The following is a 19042-nucleotide window of genomic DNA, read 5'->3' as shown; positions in this document are numbered from 1 at the left end:
CGCGGGGGTGCGCGGGGTGAGGCCAGCGGCGCTTGAGCTCCGGGGGCCGCGCTCAGCTCTCGCCTGAGGGGAACGAGCGAAGGCAGCGACCGGGACGCGGCAGCGAGCGCGTTCCCGCCTGTTCCCGCCTGGGCGGGACTCCTCAAACGGCACCCGGGGAGGAGGTAGCGCCGGCAGCCAGCCCCTGCCCTGCTCCTGACACCCTTCCCCACACTCCCGGCTTCCTCCCTTCGAGAGGGGCCTGAGCGCAGCCGCTGCGGGACCGTTAACGGCGCCGCGGGGGGGTCTTTGAGGCAATAAAGGAGGAGCGGCGGGTGGGAGGCCGCTTCCCGGCTTTTACACCCGGCAGTGGGAGGAGCGGGGGGTGTTACAGACCCGCGCCGCCCCCCCGTGAGCCTACGCGGGGTGCTGAGTGAACCCTCGTAGCGCCGCGGCCTTCGGAGCCGCCTCAGCGTAGGGGCGGGAGCTGCCCGGGTCCGGGCAGCTCCCGCCCCTACGCTGAGGCGGCTCCGAAGGCCGCGAGCGCCGCAGCGGACCAATGAGGCGCGGCCACGCCTGCCGCGAGCGCCCGCGTGCCCGGAAGGGGGCGGTGAGGGCGGGCAGCGGCGTCGCCTCAGCGGAGGGCGGCAGCGTCCGCTCCCGCCTCAGGCCGGTAACGCGGCTCCCGCCTCAGGCCGCCGGCGGAGACATGTCGCCCGCGATCGCGGCGAAAGAAGGCGGCCGGCAGCGCCGGGCCGGGAGCCACCAACACTACTTAGACGTGAGAAGCGAGGCGCCGCCTTCTCTGGCGCTGTGTGAGGATGGGCTGCCGGGCGGTGAGGCTGAGGCGTTGCTGTCGCCGCCGGAACGGGGGGTGAGGGGTTGCCGGGCGGAGCTGGGCAGCATCTTGCTGCTGCTGGTGCTGTACGTGCTGCAGGGCATCCCGCTGGGGCTGGCGGGCAGCGTGCCCCTCATCCTGCAGAGCAAGAGCGCCAGCTACACCGACCAGGCCTTCTTCAGCTTCGTCTTCTGGCCTTTCAGCCTCAAGCTGCTCTGGGCTCCCTTGGTGGATGCTGTTTACCTGCGGGGCTTCGGCCGCCGCAAGTCCTGGCTGGTGCCCACGCAGTACATCCTGGGGCTCTTCATGATCTACATGTCCACCCAGGTGGACGTGCTGCTGGGCGACGGGCAGGGCCGGGGCCCCGACGTGGTGGCCCTCACCGTGACTTTCTTCCTCTTCGAGTTCCTGGCCGCCACGCAGGACATCGCGGTGGACGGCTGGGCCCTCACCATGCTGTCCAGGGAGAACGTGGGCTACGCCTCCACCTGCAACTCCGTGGGCCAGACAGCCGGCTACTTCCTGGGAAACGTCCTCTTCCTGGCCCTGGAGTCACCCTCCTTCTGCAACAAGTACCTGCGGTTCCAGCCCCAGCCCCACGGGATCGTCACCCTCTCAGGTACTGCCGGGGTGCCGCTGGCCTGCGTGTGGGTGCTGGGATGGGGATGAGGCTTCCCTCAGCCCAGACCAAAGCTCTGCTAAGAGTCAGCAGTGGTTTTGTGCTGTGAACCGAGCAGGTTTGGTTTGTCCCTTGCCCCTGAGAAAGCACAGCCTGCCGGGAGGCTACCAGAGGTCATAGATTCTTAGGGGTTGGGAGGGACCTCGAGAGCTCATCGGGTCCAACCCCCTGCCAGAGCAGCTCCCCAGCTCATACCGCACAGATAGGCGTCCAGGAGGGTCTTGAATATCTCTAGAGAGGTCACTGCTACATGCACTGAACTTCCACGTTTCTCTGGGCTTAGGAGTGTGGGAAACCTGCTTTGTCACTGTCTTGGCTGACCCAAGCGCTTTGGAGAGAATGGTTTCTTTCCTCCTCTGGTTTAATGATTGCCCAGTGGATTCTTCTTTTACAAAAAGAAATCCGGGGCAGAGCAGGAGCTTTGCCTCTTTAAGGAGGCCTTTTGGGAACGTGTCCTCCTGGGAGGAAGGAAAGGGGAAGTTTTAGAAAACCCGATTGACTCTGCTGGAATGGTATTGTTTGCAGAAGTGAAATGCTGAGTGCTCAGGGTTGGCCACGTAGCCGATTCCTGAAGGAAGGCCTTGTTTTGGTAAAGTAAGGGGCATCTCGTTTTCTCTTTAATGACTTAAATGGGGTTTGGTGTTTCACCCAAAACTAGCTCTTAGTGTAGGGATGTCTCCCATTTGTTGGGGTTTTTTTGAGCTATTTGGGTTGGCTTTTTTTTTTTTTCAGAAAAGTTCTTGGTGGTGGTTGATCTTAGGCATGTTACTAAGAAGATGCTTCAGAGGCACATGTTTTGGTCACAAGGTTGAGTTTAACCAGCTCAGGTTATGGGAGGACAGGAGAAACTGCCACTGCTTCTGGTTGCTGTCTCAGTGACCGTGGCTGGCAATGAAGAGTCAGCTCTCCTAGACGAGCTTCTTTTCCCCCTCTCACATTGCTTGCTCTCTGTCTGTATCACAGAAGAGAAGAGGTATGCTGAAACCGAGCTGAATTGCTGTTTAAAGGCTGGTTTTTGCATCCTGTCCTGTACCTACCTCACTGGTGAAGCAGGAGATTGTTTTCCAAGGCTGCTGCCCTTATTTTGTCTGTACAGCTGTCACAGGCACTAACCAGTCTTGTCTCCCTGCCGATGACTCTGTGGCTGGTCTGTATGTCAACGATCACAGAGTCATCCTCAAAGTAACCCTGCTGGGTTATCCCTCTCCTTTGTTTTCCCTTGCTGTGCCCTTCCTCAGTGCTGGCTGTTTCTTGCCTCTTGCTGCAGCCGCCGGCTGACGTCCCTGACTGCTGATGCAACTTGCAAACAGCTGGTGTAGGTAGGAGAGCTTGCTCTGCCTGTGCTTACCTCCACTCTCTGCCTTTGTTGATGTTTTGTTTGCTTTTTCCCCTCAGTGCTGGTTGTATAAACGGATTTGTTACTAGTGCAGGGGTGCTGTCTCTGGGGAAAAAAAATAATACCCCAAAACAACAACATAAAACCCCCACCACAACCTGCATAACTTGTCCTGGAGTGTTAACCTGGGTGGAGCAAGAAAAGCAAGTAACTCTGACACTGGAGTTGCAGGATATAGTTTCTTGGGTGGTAAACCTGGCTGCAAGGAAATTCTTGTCTCCCTGTTCAGGTGACTGTGTGCCACATGCTTTGCTGTGTCTGTGCTTAGGCTGTGGAGCTGTGAACCAGCTCACTGAAATCAGGAGAGTGGCTCTCTGGTCACTGTAAATGGGGTTTGGGCAGTGACAGCAGCAGAAAGCTTCACTGTGTGAGAGAGGTGGCTGGTTTTCTGCTGGTTCAGATCTCTGCAGGCTGAGTGCCAGCAGTAGGGGAAGAACAAGTCAGCACTTGGGATCCCAAGGCAGCTTCCTCCAGGTTGAGAAGTGACAGCACTGGTCATCACATCAGCCTCAGGAGATGAGGCAGACAGCTGTAAAACCATCCAGCAAGGCAACAGCTGTGTTCATTTGCCTTATTATTTGAGCTAATGCATCGGAGTTTAGCACTTTGTTTTTCAAATTGTTTAAAAAAAACCCCACCCCAAACCAACCAACAAATGGGGGGTGGGGGGGAAGCTCACCATCTGGGATTGCTCCCCCCTGCCTGTGTGCTGTGCTGTCAGGCCTGTTGTAGCCTGAAGGGAGAGAGGTGAGTGAGAAGTGTGAGTGTGTGGGGAGGAGGTAGGTGCCCCTCACACAGCCCAGACTGACCCGGGCCACTGGAGCACCTCTTCTCCTGGGAGGAGAGGTGTAGCTGTAGAGGTACCTGAAGCTGTTGTGATGGAACACCCGTGTCCCCATGTGCTGATGGTTATTTTCCAGCCTGCTCTGTCCCTGATGTAGCTCAGAAGTTTGCTTGGCCACAACACAAGGGTTTGTTCTGTTAGTAGCAGTGTAGAGGCAGAGACAAAATAAGGATGGGGGGCAGCACCAGAAACTTCAGGCTTGAAATTCCTTGTGTAAACTATCATCTTCAAGTTCCTCTGCTTGTAGCCTCTTAGGGGACTTGATTGTATGTGCAAGGAGGTTTCCACCTTACCTGGTGGAAACTGCCTGCACCCAGAAAACCTTTTTAGATTTTATTTTTAATCAGGACTACTATATATCTATTCCATATGGCTGCTTTTTTCTTCAGGGGCTTTTGTTTTGTTGCTAATCCAGCCATCACACTGCTGCACTGCAGCTGCCAGGGCTGACCTGGTCAAGTGTATTCATGTGTGATGACACCTAATGCTACTTCCCTTCCCAGCCTCAGCTGTAGGTCCCTCACAGTGATGCTGATGCTTGGGGCTGTTACTGGGGCACCACTGCTGCCTGTCTTTTGTGGTGGTAGCAGTGGCTCCCTGAAAACCCACCTTTTACTTGAAGGTCTATGTTCAGGTTACCCTTTTTTAGCAGAGAGCAATCAGAATACCCTTTTTTAGCAGAGGAGGGAGCAATCTGACAGCGTTGGTTATGGGATCTTCTTTAACCCAGGAAGGGGAAAGGTCACTGCTGTGGAAGCAGCAGAATATGGTTTGAAATGCCTTTTTTTCTTTCACACTGACACTGTAGGATATACCTAAAGTAGTCTTTAGTCTTTTCCATGCTCATTCTCTTCCTGTGTGCAAGAAGCAGCTCATATTTGACTGAACCTGTGCACTGTCCCTGCCCTTTTCCCAGCCCTTGCTGCTTTCTTTCAAGCCACCAAGAGGCTTCTGGAGTTGCTTGTGACCAGGAAGATACAGGCTGTTTCTGTCTTACTCAGTAACATGCAGAGGGTTCTCTCAAGATTAGTATCTCATAAAGGTAGAGGGTAAGATCTTGGATTAATCCATTCACCAACTCAAAAAGTACTTGCCATAGAACACTGGTATGTTTTTACTATTGCTGCCTTCAGCTCCAGAGTTTAGCAAGGTGGTACCTGCTCCAAGTAAGCACTGAACTGTCAGGGAGTACAGCAGCCACTCAAACCAGGCATAGTGAGTGACTCTCTACGTGACAACCGTGAGAGAACTTCCACCAGGACATCTGTACTCTCCTAAGTGTAGATCTGTGCTCTCCTTGCTGGTAGGCAGATATTGTCTGGGGAGTGTAGAGCCAAGGCATGGAATAGCCAGTGACCACACAGTGAATCAGCAGGGGCGTTCTGGATGCTTCTTCCTCTGCAGCTTTTCTCCATCTCTGTCCTGGTTTCAGCTGGGGGTAAACTTTGTTTCCTTCCCTGCAGCTGCTGGAGTGCTGTGTTTGGACTTAGGAGGAGGATAATGTTGATGACACACAGATGGTTTAGCCATTGCCCAGCAGCCAGGGACTCTTCAGCTTCTCCTGCTGCCCTGCCAGCAGGTAGATGGGTGCCCAAGGAGCTGGAGCCAGGGCAGCTCACCCCAGATGCCCAAGGGATATCCCACACCATATGACATTGTGCTCAGCATACAGCTGGGGGTCAGCAGGGCGGTGGGGTGCCTCAGGAACTACCTGAGCGTTGTCTTCAGGTGGTGAACGATCCCAGTCCCACCAGTCTGGGGTTCTGGGACGCTGGGAAGTGACCCAGTTTGCTGCTGCTCTTCTGTCTGGGATCCTGAGCAAGCATGGTTATGAGGGGCAGGGCAGAGCTGGGTCAGTTCCTTGGGCAGCTGCCTGTTTGTGGTTGGCTTTTGTTGAGCACTGGTTTTATTATGAAGTTTATATTGTTGCAAAAACCTGCATTTTAGATACCTGGTGACTTGTTAACAAAGTGGTGATGGTGGCTGCTAGAAAGATTGTTTTAATTCTCACTTCCACCCCTCCCCTCCAGATTTCCTGTTTTTCTGGGGTGCTGTCTTTTTAATTACCACTACACTGGTTGCCCTTTTGAAAAAGGAAAACAAGGAGTTAACACCAACAAAAGAAGAAACAAAAGGCATCACTGATACCTACAGGCTGCTGTTCTCAATAATCAAGATGCCAGCAGTTCTTACTTTCTGCCTCCTGATTCTCACAGCAAAGGTAAGGAAGTAGATAGAGGAGTTGTTAGGGGGACAGTAGGAGTGCCTGGGATGTGCCACTTAGTTCTTCCTTTTGGAATTAAGAATTAGGAACAGAATTGCTTGTGTGATCGTGCTGCATCCTTGTACAACAGAAAACGCTTGTTTGGGCTTCTCTAAGTGTTTCCACAAACATTAAAGAGAAGTTTGATTTGTTTCTAAACATCTTTAAACAAGCTGTTAGTGTAGCCTGCAGTTGAAAGGACAGATAATGTTTCTTTTAGCCTAAATACTATTCCCAGAATCTGCTGCTCTGTGCAGACTGGCTTTCTGCAGCTGCTTGCTGGCCACCGTGGATGCCACAGGATTTAAGGTATAGGGGTGAAGATCATTGCTATGGGGAGTGTTCTTGGGGCAGTTGTGGCACTGATAAGAAGAGTTGTGTGAGTGTGGAAGATGTTTCAGAACAGGTTTGGAATCAGATGAGACACAGAAGTGAATTGTAGCCTCTCACGTTCCTCAATCTATTTAATACCAAGTAAACTGACTTCCTGGCCAAGCTGTCCCTGCTTTCCTCCCTTTATTTTGTCTGACTTGTATTGCAGGTTGGATTTTCAGCAGCAGATGCTGTAACAGGACTCAAACTGGTGGAAGAGGGAGTCCCCAAGGAGCACTTAGCCCTGCTAGCAGTTCCAATGGTTCCTCTACAGATAATCCTGCCTCTGATTATCAGCAAATACACAGCAGGCCCCCAGCCACTGAACACGTTTTACAAAGCCATGCCCTTCAGGTAAGCACAAACACCTCTTGTTTGGCAGAAATGCAGTAACTTGCCTGTTTAGATCAAGTACAGGATTTCTTGTGTAACTCTTCAGCTTCCAGATCCAGGGAAGTGTGTTGTAATTCCCTTAGTGAGTTAAACTCTGTCGTGTGTCTCTTCAGGTAGTGGTGTGTGTAAGAGCAGAACTTGAGGTGGTTTTAAGGTGCCCATGCAACAGCATTCCAGCAGCACGCTGCTGCTCTTAGTGCCAGTAATTCCCTGCTCCTGAACTGTTCTCACCTGGGACCTGTGAAATTCCACATGCTTGCAGTGTAAGAGTGGGAGAACACATTGCAGTGCACCTGCTGGCTGTGTGCTTGGCTGAGGGAGCAGAAGAAACGCTGAGTTAGGCTGTTATAGACACAGAGATGTTTAATCTTTGTGTTAAGTGCTTTATGTAGAAGTTTGCTTGGGGAATTTGCAAACCAATGAACCTGCCAAATAACCTATTGCTGTTACTCAGTAAATCTTGTAACGTAGCAAGTAGTTGTTGCTTTAACATGTCCTTAAGCAGCTGTGGCTTTGCCAGAAGAAAAGAGTAGGTCTTGCTCCATCTGGCTTTGCCAGATCTCTTGCACATCAGTCTCTACAAGATATAAATTTCAGTGTGAAGGGACAGGGGAGAAAGCCAGTGCAGGAGATCTGGTCATGAGGTATGTAAACCCCAGAACTGTTTAGGAATAAAATCTCTGCAATTTCAGTGCTTGACAAATATTCAATATCTAAATTACATCTTCTGTCTAAGATTGGAATAGCTTTAACTATTTAGGCATAAAGTATTTCTATGTTTCCTGTATGTATAAATGTTCAAGAGTTGTTCTGTATCAGGAGAACCTGTGGGAGAATGACTAGTCTGACAAATGATCTTTCTTCTTCTTCCAGATTACTGCTGGGTCTGGAATTTGCATTTTTGGTATGGTGGACTCCTAAAGTCAAACATGAAGGAGGATTTCCTGTCTACTACTACGCCGTAGTATTGCTGAGTTACGCTTTACATCAGGTAACACATGCTGTGTGTGGGAAGGGGGTACAGGAGAGGATTCCCTGTCAGTCAGGGAGAGGATAACCCCTGTTCCCTGTCCTCACTTCCACTGGAACACCTCCAGGGCAGACACACTGTGCTTAGTCTTGATACACCTGCCATACCTTTTCTCCCTCTCCCACGTGCTCCACTGGGCATCTCCAGGGAGGTGACTTAGAGTTGATCAGATGTGATTCTGGTTCACGGATTCCCTGCCCCAAAACCAGCAGCAAAGCTGCGTGGTGGAGGTGGGGAGATCCCAGTGTTCTCACTGAGTTTTGTAGGCAATGACTGTGCAGATCTGTAAAGTGAAGTGATCCTAGTCTGAGAAAAAACACATTATTGATTTTGGAGGGAGGTCTAAAGGCCTGGAAAGCAAACCCCTGATACAAACCAGGCTTTGGGTCAGAACCAAAATGCATCTGGTGCCTCCAGAGTTGATTTTAAAGGCAAAAATGTCACTTTGAAATGCTATTTTAGCTGCTTTATCGTACTTCAGTTTGACAACCTGAGTCATTCCAAGGCGTGCGAGGCCAGGTCTGGTTCTGCATGGCTTGAGATGAGTGGTGAGACTGCTGCTTCTTGGTGCTAGCAGAGACAGACTGCAGAAATCATCCCTCTTGTGCAATTTTAACCTGCTGGGATTATTTTTCAGTCAGTGTCTTTCATCTAGTGATACCTTAGAACAGCTTTTACATTCGGGCTTTTAGCTGTTGTCTCTAACTGGGGAGGCTGCACTGTGCTGAGGGCTTTCTTGCCTCCACAGATCACACTGTACAGCATGTACGTTGCAATAATGGCTTTCAACGCCAAAGTCAGCGACCCACTGATAGGAGGAACCTACATGACCCTCCTGAACACCGTGTCCAACCTGGGGGGGAACTGGCCTTCCACCGTGGCACTCTGGCTCGTGGACCCGCTCACGGTGAAGGAGTGTGCAGGGGCCCAGGAACAGACCTGTGGGACTACACTTGCTGCAGAGGTAAGTTTTGGAGGCGGTGGAGGCCTCTGTTCAGTTATTTCTCCATTCCATGGCTTCTCCTGGTATTTTTCCCCCTTTGAAAACCTTAATGCATAGCACATGCTAAGAAATTCCCACTGATGGAGCTCATTTTCCCATCTGATAAAATGAGGTCTGGTTTTATCTGAACGCTTAGTAACGAGCATCCTTACCCAGGATTTGCAGGTGCAGAGTAGTTGCCTGTTTCTTGGCAGACAGGAAAAGCTGATGAGGGGTAGCTGATGACTAGCTCAGTGCCAGGTTCCCTGCAGTGCAAGGGGGCTGTAGCTATATTTTTGAGCATAAACCTTGCTAGGTTCAGTGCTGTGTAAGTGGGCACGCTGTTCCTGGCAGGCTCTGCCCCCCAAGTCCCTTCAGTTTTGCAGGAGGCTTTTGTTCCTTCCGTCTTTCTGGAGGCTTCCTATCTGGATGGATACCTTGATACCTTCTCCTGTGGTGTTACTTTGTTCTCTGCCTTTGATCTTCGCTCTGTGTGAAATGGAGCGGTGGGACTGGCTGCCTTCCCAGCCCGGGCAGCGCAGCGGAAGAGAACAAAGACCACTCTGTGCTGCTGCACGCAGATCAAACAGCAGGACGCAAAGCTGCCTGGAAATCAGGGTTTCACATTCTCCTCCTGAGCAGATGAGAAACGTTATCCCATCTGTGTGGAAGGGTGGAGATGCTTGGGAGTGTCTTGGGGCGGGGGGTGGGAGGGGGTTTGGGGGGGTGTGTGTCTTTTCCCTTCACTCTGGCTGAGATTGATTTCAGTCTCGAATGCCAGGACTCTCTGGGATGCAGAGGTTCTTCAAGGAAGAAGTCCTGGGCGTCACACAAGATGCATCTGAACTGGAGTTGCAGTTTGTCCTAGCTGCAGGGGGAACTTGCTTCTGCAGGCTGGGCTTTTCCCATGGTCCCCTGTGCCTGGGCCGCTGTGGAGCTCTGGTCCTTACTCCTTCACCTCCCTCTGCCCTTTTGTCACATCCTCCCCCTGGTAATGTCCCAGCACCTCCAGCACTCCCTTCACGTTCCTAATCGGATATGGACGTCTCAGAATAATGAAAATGCTGGCAGAACCTCAACTCAGGGGATGGATTTATCTTGGGATTATGCAGTACTGAAAGCTGAACAGCAGCAGCAATGATCCCATGCTACACACCCTTCAAGTGCTGGAGTTTTTGTCTTCCAATTCTGCATTTACAAATATCCTAGTGTGTTTTCCCTGGGAATACACAGCATTTTGTACAGTCAGCTTGCAGATTCAGTGTGGCAAGGTGCAAGAGTAGAATTCTTAAAGCAACGGTTTGGATGGGGCAGGGAAAAGAGAAATCTTTCTTTGTGGGGTTAGTAACAGGGATTGCACTTCCAGGCCAGTGTGAGACAGCTGGGTGGTTTGTTTTTCTACTGATGGTAAGCTCCAACACCTCTCTTACTAGCTCCCTAAGAAACAAGGATGGGTAAACATTTACTCCTTACCAAGAGTGAATTAAAACCCAGCAGGTACCTACTGCCTACTCTGAAAGCCCATGTATCTCCCAGGGAGTAGTTACTGCATGAGGTGCTGCTTCTCTCTTTCAGCTCTGCACAAAGGCTGGTGGCTCCTGTGTTACCACCCTGGACGGTTACTACGTGGAGTCCGTCATCTGTGTCATTCTGGGCTTCGGCTGGTGGCTCCTACTTGGGCCCAAGTTTAAGAAGCTGCAGGACGAAGGCCAGTCGTCGTGGAAGTGCAAGAGGACCAACTGATGCAGTTTGAATGTGGGACGGACCAGCAAGGTGGTTTTAGTTTCCTTACAAAGACACATCCCATACTCCATACGCAGGAATATAGGTATTTTAAGGGCCACGCCGCTGCAGAGCCGGGTGGCTGAGGCGGTGGTATGTTTGTATGCGATACCACTTGCCCTCCCAGCACCAAAATGTCAGTTCAGAGAGTTCAAACCTGGCACCTCTGTACTACACACGCCCCCCAGGCTCCACCTTCGGAGTCACGGCGGCCGGTACAACCACCGGCCGAGTTTCCCTGTAGCCACTACGGAAAAGCTACCTGTGCCATGTCTGCCTGTCTGCCAGCAGCGCTGTCACGGCGCTCCGGCTCCTTGTGTGCCAGCTGAAGGGATCTGCCACGGGGAGCTGACCCGGGGACGCGTGTCAGAGGCCTTTGGACATGTAGGTGGTTGTACTGTGGCATTCCGTGTGGGAAGACAAACGTAGAACGGCTGTGGGCTTTGTTCCTCCTCGCTTTCTGAACTGTCACCACGCCTCCAAGGATGAAACGTTTCAGAGATTCTTTTAAATGTATTTTCTGGCTTTTATAAGCTTTAAAGATTTATAAGAAGATATTTTTATAAACAAATTACACTTGTTTAATTTATTTCCGCTGTTTCAAAGCATTTTGATTTCCATTCAAGGTACTTTCTCAATGAAAAATTGCTGTAAGGTAGGGCTTGAGAGTAACGCACAATAGTTTGAGCCTTGAGTCCTGAAGATGTAACCTGGATAGTGCAGCAGCTAGCACACAGAAAGGAGAGGGCACGCGGGCCTTCCGGAGCCGGCGGCTGTTCTGAGGGAGTGAATTGATAGTGTTGGTTCCTCTGTCACTGAAGGTGGAACATTCAGTTGCAAAATCAGTTGAAAACTGACTGTTGCCAGCGAGGGGTGAGGAAGGGTGATCAGTGCCTTTGGCTTTGCGATTTGGTGATGAGGAACCTGCCAAATTCCCAGTGAGTTGGTGTATGACTCGCTGTCCTGTAAATCGAACCAGCTGGCTCCTCTGGTAGAGCTGCTCCAGAATTTACCCCCGATGCTGTGTAGTGGACACATTCCCGTTGCGGTCCCCAGAAATGAGGTCCCTCCTGAGTGCCTTGGTGATGTACAGCCAGCGTACTGTACGCCTCGAGAGGGGGCACGTGGACATGTTGGATGTATATGGTACATCATTATTAAAAACACCTTTGAAAGGTACATGATTTCCTTTCCTGCTCTGTGTTTCCTTCCTTGTTTCCAGCCTTGTCAGGTTGCATCCTGAGCTCAGCGTTCCAAGCTCTGGAGGGGATGTGGAGCAGAGTAGATGGGTACCAGCTTTTGAGTGACCGGAGGGGTTGTACGGGTGCGTACAGTGTCTACACAACACAAGGAGTGTGGTGGTGTCTGGAAGGGGACAGTGAGCAGGTGCTTTCCTGGGGTGCTGAGGCCCGTTCTGCTGCCTGTTCCCCTCTCCCCCCTCGGAGTGATGCCCCCGGGGCTGGTGGTGCAAAGACAAGCCCTGAGCTGTAGCTCTGCCCTGGCTCTGATCTGTGGTCTGGCAATTGCCCATTCTCACAGTGTGCTTCAAAATCAGTCAAGCTGAATAAAATCACATTGCTTTTACTCCCCAGACTACAAGTGCTGCGATTACACAGAGGTGAAAGGGCAAAATGAGCATGAGGGTGGATCAAGGACTGGTAGGTGGAGGTGGATGTATCTTCTAGTCTTCACCAGATTGTCTCTGCTGGGTGAACAGATGTTTCAGTTCTGTGCCTTTCCTGGAACCATGTGCCACCGACTTTAGTCACAGCTTCTCCATACCACGAGGACTGGGGTGCTTTTAACTTTCTGGCTTTGTTGCAGGCAGCAATGCTGCCCAGCTCTCTCCCTGCCCCATGCCACACCACTGTTTATGTGGGGCTTTACCTGCAGCCACATTGCAGCAGAGCCAGTGCTGCGCTGCCAAACTCTCCTTGGGGCACAAGTTATCATTTTGCTGAACACAAGAGTTTGCACTATGATTTCTGTATTTATTAATTAATCTTAAGATGTCTGCACTTAGTAAATAAACCCAGCAACAGCTGTCCTGCTTTCTTTGAAGTAAATAAACCTGACAACAGCTGTCCTGCTTTCTTTGAAGACTGTTAAAGGGGTAATATTTATTTGTCCACCTTACCTCGCAGCCAGGACGTTAACAACTGTTTTAGTTTGAACCTCAGATTAAAGTTTTGATTCAAGAATGAGTTTTGCTCCGTTGGATTATGAATTCCCACCGCAATCTGCTGTTCCTGGAAGCCTGAGCTGTCACCAGTGCCAGCTCCTGTGCAGAGCTGGCGCTGGGGTCTCACGGAAGGAGAGGGGACCTGCGGGGCCGTGACCCCGGGGCTCGGCCGGGCTCGGGCAGCCGCTGTGGCTGCGGGCGGGGGGACGCGGGGTTCAGCCCAGGGCAGCGGGCGGACCCAGCCGTTGGTGGTGCGTTGCCGGTGGCTGTTTGGAGCCGAAGCGGGACAAGGAACAAAGGGTGACGGGCGCAGAAACGTTCCGACGTTGTTTTCTCCCTCGGCGAGCCGGGCCGGGGCAGCCCGTCTGCAGGAGCTGTGCTGCGGGCTGGAAGGTCACGCCAGCGCGGTGTGATGCGGCCCGGGCTGGGGCTGGGCCAACAGCCCCTGCGCAGCAGCGCTCGGCCGCGGGCTGAGCCTGCGCTCCGCGGGCCGGACCCGCTCCCCGCCTCCCGGGCCCGCCCCGGCCCCCGCTGCCCGGCCCCGGCCCCGCCCCTCGGCAGCGCAGCGCCTCGGGCCGGCGGGCGGCGCTGCGGGCCCGGCGGGGAAGCGGCGGCCGCCATGGCGGAGCGGCGGAGCGGGGCGGCCGAGAGCCTGGCCCGCCTCTCGGAGTGGGCCGACAGCCACCTCAGCCTGCTGCGGGTAACGGGGCGGGCGGGGCGCGGGGCCGGGGGCTGCGCGGCCCGGCCCGGCTGACCGCCGCTCTCCTCTGCCCGCAGAACCTGAGCGCCGGCGTGGCGGTGGCCGGGGTGCTGGTGCTGGCTCGCAGCGTCCGCATGGTGAGTGCGGCGGGGGCTCCGCGCCGGGGTCGCGCCGGGACCCAGACTCCTTCCTCGGGCCGCGGGGCGTGCGGCCCCGCGCAGCGCAGCCGAACCCCGCGGGCCCTGGCGCAGGGGGCTCCTGCTGGGCCGGCCCGGCCGTGCCGCAGCCCCGGCCCCGGCGCGGCCGCAGCCGGTGGTTTCTTCGCACCTTTGCTCCGCGTTTCCAGGCGCGGAGCCGCTTCCCGAGTGCGCTTAAGCGTGGCCCCGCGGTAGAGCTTCCCCCCTGGAACAGCGCCTGGGCCGGGAGGCAGCGACCCGGCTCCCAGCTGCATCGCAGGCTGTAGTTACCATCGTCCCTCTGTGCAGTTCCAAACGCAGCGTGCCGTGGGAGGGCATCTGTATGGAGTTTTCACCAGGAAGCCCACGTTTGAGCTACAGCTGTTGCCAGAATTCCCCTTGTCCTGCTTTTCTGTTTGATTTGGAGCAAGGTGTGCTACCCAGGCTGTTGGAGCTTCCCCGTGCTAATGAGATCAGCCACCAACAACTTGTGTTCATCAGGCTGTCTGCCTGCAAGGTCCTCGATTTCTGTGTGCCTGGCAGACCTCATGGACTGCAGACAGGAGGGTGCACAGGACAGATAACAGAGTAGAAAGATCTGTGGGCTCAGTTACAGTGTTTCCCCTAAGGGCAGGTGTGTCACAGTGGAACACAGATCTGTGCTCTCCCACCAGTAGAGCAGCAGGTCAGTGGTGTACGACAGGCTGGCTGTGGGACCTGAAGATGTTAGTGTCTTGAATCCCAAGCAAAAGGCCATCCACAGTGCCTGCCCTTCTCCCTCCACCCCTGAACCAGTGGCTGCTTCGCTCTGGCCAAGCCTGCTGCTGCTAAGCTGAGTTTTCCTGGGTGATGGTGTAACTGTCCCTTTGAATCCTCCCATTGACCAGCAGCAAGGGTATCAAGTTTAATCTTCTTGTGATCTTTTCGAAGGCGTGCACCTGCTTTGTCCCTCTCCTCTGCTGCTCCTTTATCAGAGCCTGGGTTGTTTCTGTCCTCCCTGCTCCACCTTTGTCTTCAGCGTGGCTGGTTCTTGCTAGTGCCTTTAAACACATCTCTGCTTCCTCCTGGCCCTGTTCTAGCACCGTCTGGGCCACTTGGGAAACACTGTGCCTGGTGAATCCTGTGAAGTTCAGTAGGCTGTGCTTAAAAAACACCGGTCCCTGTTCTTTCTCCAAGCCTTGCTGCCATGCCCACCCCTGATACTACATGTCCTGTAGACCAGGGAACACCAGAACTGGTGCAAAGGCTGGCACAGAACGGCTTCTGCACCTGATTCCCATGAAACTCATATGTAAATACATACTCACCCACACTGCCTAACAATACAGCTGTATTTTGCCAAACTGGTTTAAGAAGAAGTTGGATTTAATGTGATTGTGCCTGCTCTACACTTACTAAAAACCCTTTGTCTTGCTCTTCTTTCCATCTGCAGACCACAAAGTTTACAAGTGCTTTGGACATCCCTGTGGAGTTTGTCACAAAGAATGTGAAGTTGCGGGGGAAACTGCATCATGTAACAGAGAAAGGTCTGGAAGTTGAGCACATTCCCATCAGCATTCCTGTCATTAGCTCCATACAGAGAAAATGTAAGTAGCAGAAGGTGAGGAACAAGGGTGGGGATGAGATGTTGCTGTTCTTAATGCGGCTCCGCAAAGAGCAAGCGTGAGGAAGGGTAGAGGTACAATTCCTGCTGTCATTTGGTGGGACACTGGGACTGCAGGAGGCCTGTGGGAAGGCTTGCCAGTGCAGTGTTTCTATGAATTAACATTATTTTTCTTGGGTTTAAGTCCCTGGGGCAGCTGAGGGGCTGTAAAGCAGGACAGGATCACAGACTCACAGAGCTGGAGGGGTTGGAAGGGACCTCCAGAGCTCATCGGGTCCAACCCCCTGCCAAAGCAGCTCCCCAGCTCATATTGCACAGGTCAGCATCCAGATGGGGCTGGAATATCTCCAGAGAAGGAGACTCCACAACCTGCCTGTCAAAGGACGCCTCCTTTGACTGCAGCACAGGGTAAGGAAGGTCTGTCTGTCCGTGGGCAGGGCAATCTGAAGGGCTGCTGCTGGTGAGGCTTGCAGGAGTGGAGGTGGCTCCGAGCGGCCTGGCCTGGCTGCGGCGAGAGTTGAAACCCAAACAGATGATCTGGTTCCAGCTTCTGGGAAGGGAGGACACAGCGCTCGAGTGCCTTGTTTTACTGAGTAAGGTAAATACAGCAGCAATGCCTGACCTTTATCTGCAGGCTTGAGTGTGACTGTGGTTACACACAGCGGTGATCTCTGTGCGTTTAAAGGACGTTACTGTTTATAATGTATCTACCTTGATATGAAATGTCAATGTTGTGTTTGTCAGTCTGAGTTCAAGACTGGCAATTCCTGCAGTCTGAGCCATGATAGGAGTGTGTTTCTCCATCTGACAGTGCTGGGCTGCGTCCCATCACTCTGATGAGCCTGAGGTTTAGCCCATCAAATGCCCTGCATCTGAAATTCATGTATTTTCTAATGGGCAGCTGGGTCCCTCTAAACTTTCAACTCTTTCTGCCTGGGCGTGGGTTTAGCCAGGCGTGAAGCTAAGTAAAGCTTGTATCTCAGGAGTTCACCCCACAAAATAAATACACCTCTTTGGAAGAGGAAGTGAACATGTGTTTATTGTGCCTTTTCCAGGGCCGGTTCCTCAGCGTGTGCTTGAACGAGGAGATCTTGAGAGAGGGGCTGGGCAGAGCAGCACGGATTGAAGGGCTGCATCACCATTCCCGCCTGTACTGGAAACTTCACAAGAGGCTCCTTGGAGCAGAGTTAAAGGCACTAAAGAAAAACAAAGGGATATGGAAAGAAGAAAGCTACTCTGAAAGGATTAGAGATCTAATAAGCCACAATAAATTTGTGCAGACAGTGAAGCAGTTTGTGAGCTGGTTAAGAAGGTCTGCGTAAAGGCAAGGCGAGAGACCTGCCCAGAGGACACCAGTTACCTACCTGTGTGCTGTAGGTACAGCACAGGTTGTGATAACACCCCCACCATCATTTCGAGGGTCCCTGTCTTGAGCAGAAACCCCATGAACTCTCCTCACACCATGCTATAATCCACGTGGCATTGAACTTCAGTAGGAGTGTGCAAGTCGCAGATGCAGATGTTCTGAAGCCAAACCCTTTCCCAAGTGAGTTGTCCAGCTTCTCACATGCTAATTACCTACACATCTGCCTTAACTAACGAGTGAGGGCAGTGACAGTCCTGTTTTAATTTAAGGGTGTTACTTCCCAGGGTTCTGCCTTAAATGCCTCTCTGTTGGCTGTCGTTGCTGCGTAACCCCACTGCTCAGAAAGCTCCATCTCAGACCTTTGCAAAGCCGGTGGTACGTGGTTACACACGGTGTCTTGTTTGAATTCTGTCCCTGCACCACTTCTATGTACAATTTGGGTGTTAAAAATCTTTCAGCTTGAGTAACAGGCTGCATTGTTGCCAGTATAATAGGTAATTTGTTATGGCTGATCTGGGAAAGCTGAGAAGGTTGTAACAACTAAAGTTCTGTGGAAAAAAATAATCACTTGGTTATATCAAAGAATATAAATTTTTATGTCAGAAACCCAAATTTTTAGAAGACAGCATTCTTTTGAAGAGGAAAAACGTTGGGCTTTTTTCTGATAGTGCTCTAAATACCTGAAACTAGATGAAAACAAAACCTGAAGTTTGAAAAGGCAGAGCATGCTGTGCTAAGAATTTAAATCCTTTTATTTTTGAAACACATGTTAAGTACACAAGTGTATTGTTATTTATTCTGTGAATATTCTCAGAATAAAGATTGAGTTTATGTTCATTGTTACATATTTTATATACTAAGTACCTGACCTTTGTTTAACATCCCAGTGTCCCAATATTTATTTTAAATTACATGTTTTACAGATTTTCTGTGTGATTCTTCTTATTTCCAATTAAATGTTAGGGAGAAGAGTGTGGTATGATATAATAGCTGAGCACTGCTTGTCCAACAGCTGGTGCTACACCATCATTTTCTCTGCTGCTGCTGTGTATCTTGAGATCCTTAAAAAAAACCAAACCCACGGCTTTTCCTTGGGTAAGAATAGGTTTCAGTGCTTCTTTATTACTTTTGTTTCTGGGTCCTCTCAGGGGTGAGGCTGGTTTTTGCAAAGCATGATGAGCACATAAAGTACCCGAAGCGCAGAGCTCAGCATTGGGAACTGGGGAAGAGCTCTGCAGGCAGAGGCAGACCCCAACAGGAGCTGGAAACCAGAGAGCTGAGCCTGCTTCAAAAAGGGAAAAACAATAAGTGAGGTGTCTGTTTTTATGCAGTGAGGTGTCTGTTTTTATGCACTATACAGCAAAGGGCTAGGCTGACTGATGCTGTGGGGCTTGGACAGAAAAGTCACACAGATGGGTAGGGATTTGGGGTTGCCCATAGCATCCTCTGAAGCAAAACTCTAGTTGACTTTTTAAGCCCAAACTACAAATTCAGTCTCAGCTATAATCCATCACCCATGACTGATTATAGCTCTTCTTGTTCCTACATCTGAGATGTAGAAAGAGCTTTTCCAAACTGGGCATAATTGTACAGTTCTGATTCCCCCCCTCCACCACCCCTCCTGTAATAAATATAATTCTAATGGGCTTTTCACTTCTGTTTGTAAATGAGCCTTTTATCACAAAAACTCACTGTAAAACTGAGAGTAAAACCTCAGGAAAACTGCACACTACGTTTGCAGGAAGCAGAGGTGAGGTGTGGGCTGTTGGTGAAGTGCAGAAAAGCCCTAGAGATTTTTCTAAACTACAGCAAATTGTTGTATCCATTAGGTTGTGGCTTGTGGAGGATCTTTTAAAGTGTCGATACAGCTGCCCCATCACTAACCGTTCACCTCTGAGCCTGAAATGCCCTTCCCTGTATTTGTGGCCAGGAGGTAGATGAACAAGTAGTTTTGGAAGGAGCCTTGGAGAGGGATATCTGACAGTCTTTGAATTCATGTCTCTGATCTCTTTTTTGTTGCATGTGACAGGTTTTGGTGATGTGCCCTCGCTATAGTCCTGGGTCAGAATACAAGCCCAGGGGAGCAGCCACGTACATGGGATCCGTGCTGTAACGGCTAACGCTGCTCTCAGTGCAACCCAGTGATGCAGGATTCAGACTGCAGTGACAACTGATTTAACGAGAGCCAACTCCTGTAATTGCTTGTTAATGCTGTTTTCTTTATCATCCAGGCCTTATCTGTTAAGAAAACCCCAACGCCACCACCCCACCCCCCCCTCAAAAGAAGCACAACTCAGTTCAAAGCTACGCTTTCCATCTGTGCAGGGCTTGAGAGGTTGCAGGTCTTGTCTCTGTGGGAGGCCTGTCTATTGAAAAACCCGTAACAGGAGTGGAAACAAACAGCTCTGCAGAACTGAGCTGGGGAACTGACTGGGAGGTCAGGGGGAGAAAAAGCAC

General features: G+C 51.6%; 2 protein-coding genes across 2 annotated transcripts; both read left to right on the top strand.

Moving 5' to 3' along the window:
• Positions 1-688: 688 nt before the first annotated feature.
• SLC33A1 (solute carrier family 33 member 1) lies at positions 689-11147 on the top strand (the record flags this gene model as incomplete). The annotated part of the gene is made up of 6 exons (XM_084267308.1): positions 689-1436; positions 5767-5957; positions 6541-6725; positions 7638-7755; positions 8543-8758; positions 10352-11147. 6 exons carry the CDS (start codon positions 689-691, stop codon positions 10517-10519), a joined length of 1626 nt encoding a protein of 541 aa, XP_084123434.1. The 3' UTR covers positions 10520-11147.
• Positions 11148-13359: 2212 nt separating this feature from the next.
• Positions 13360-17428, top strand: LOC311194348 (protein C3orf33; the record flags this gene model as incomplete). The annotated part of the gene is made up of 5 exons (XM_084267438.1): positions 13360-13440; positions 13518-13577; positions 15049-15202; positions 15657-15817; positions 16275-17428. The coding sequence occupies 5 exons, from the start codon at positions 13360-13362 to the stop codon at positions 16539-16541; spliced, it is 723 nt and encodes a 240-aa protein (XP_084123564.1). The 3' UTR covers positions 16542-17428.
• Between the last annotated feature and the right edge of the window lie 1614 nt (positions 17429-19042).

The sequence above is a fragment of the Gallinula chloropus genome (assembly GCF_964237585.1).
Source record: "Gallinula chloropus genome assembly, chromosome: 8".
Lineage (NCBI taxonomy): Eukaryota > Metazoa > Chordata > Aves > Gruiformes > Rallidae > Gallinula > Gallinula chloropus.
The sequence above is the reverse complement of the archived record's forward strand: the minus strand, read 5'-3'. Positions and strand labels throughout refer to the sequence as shown.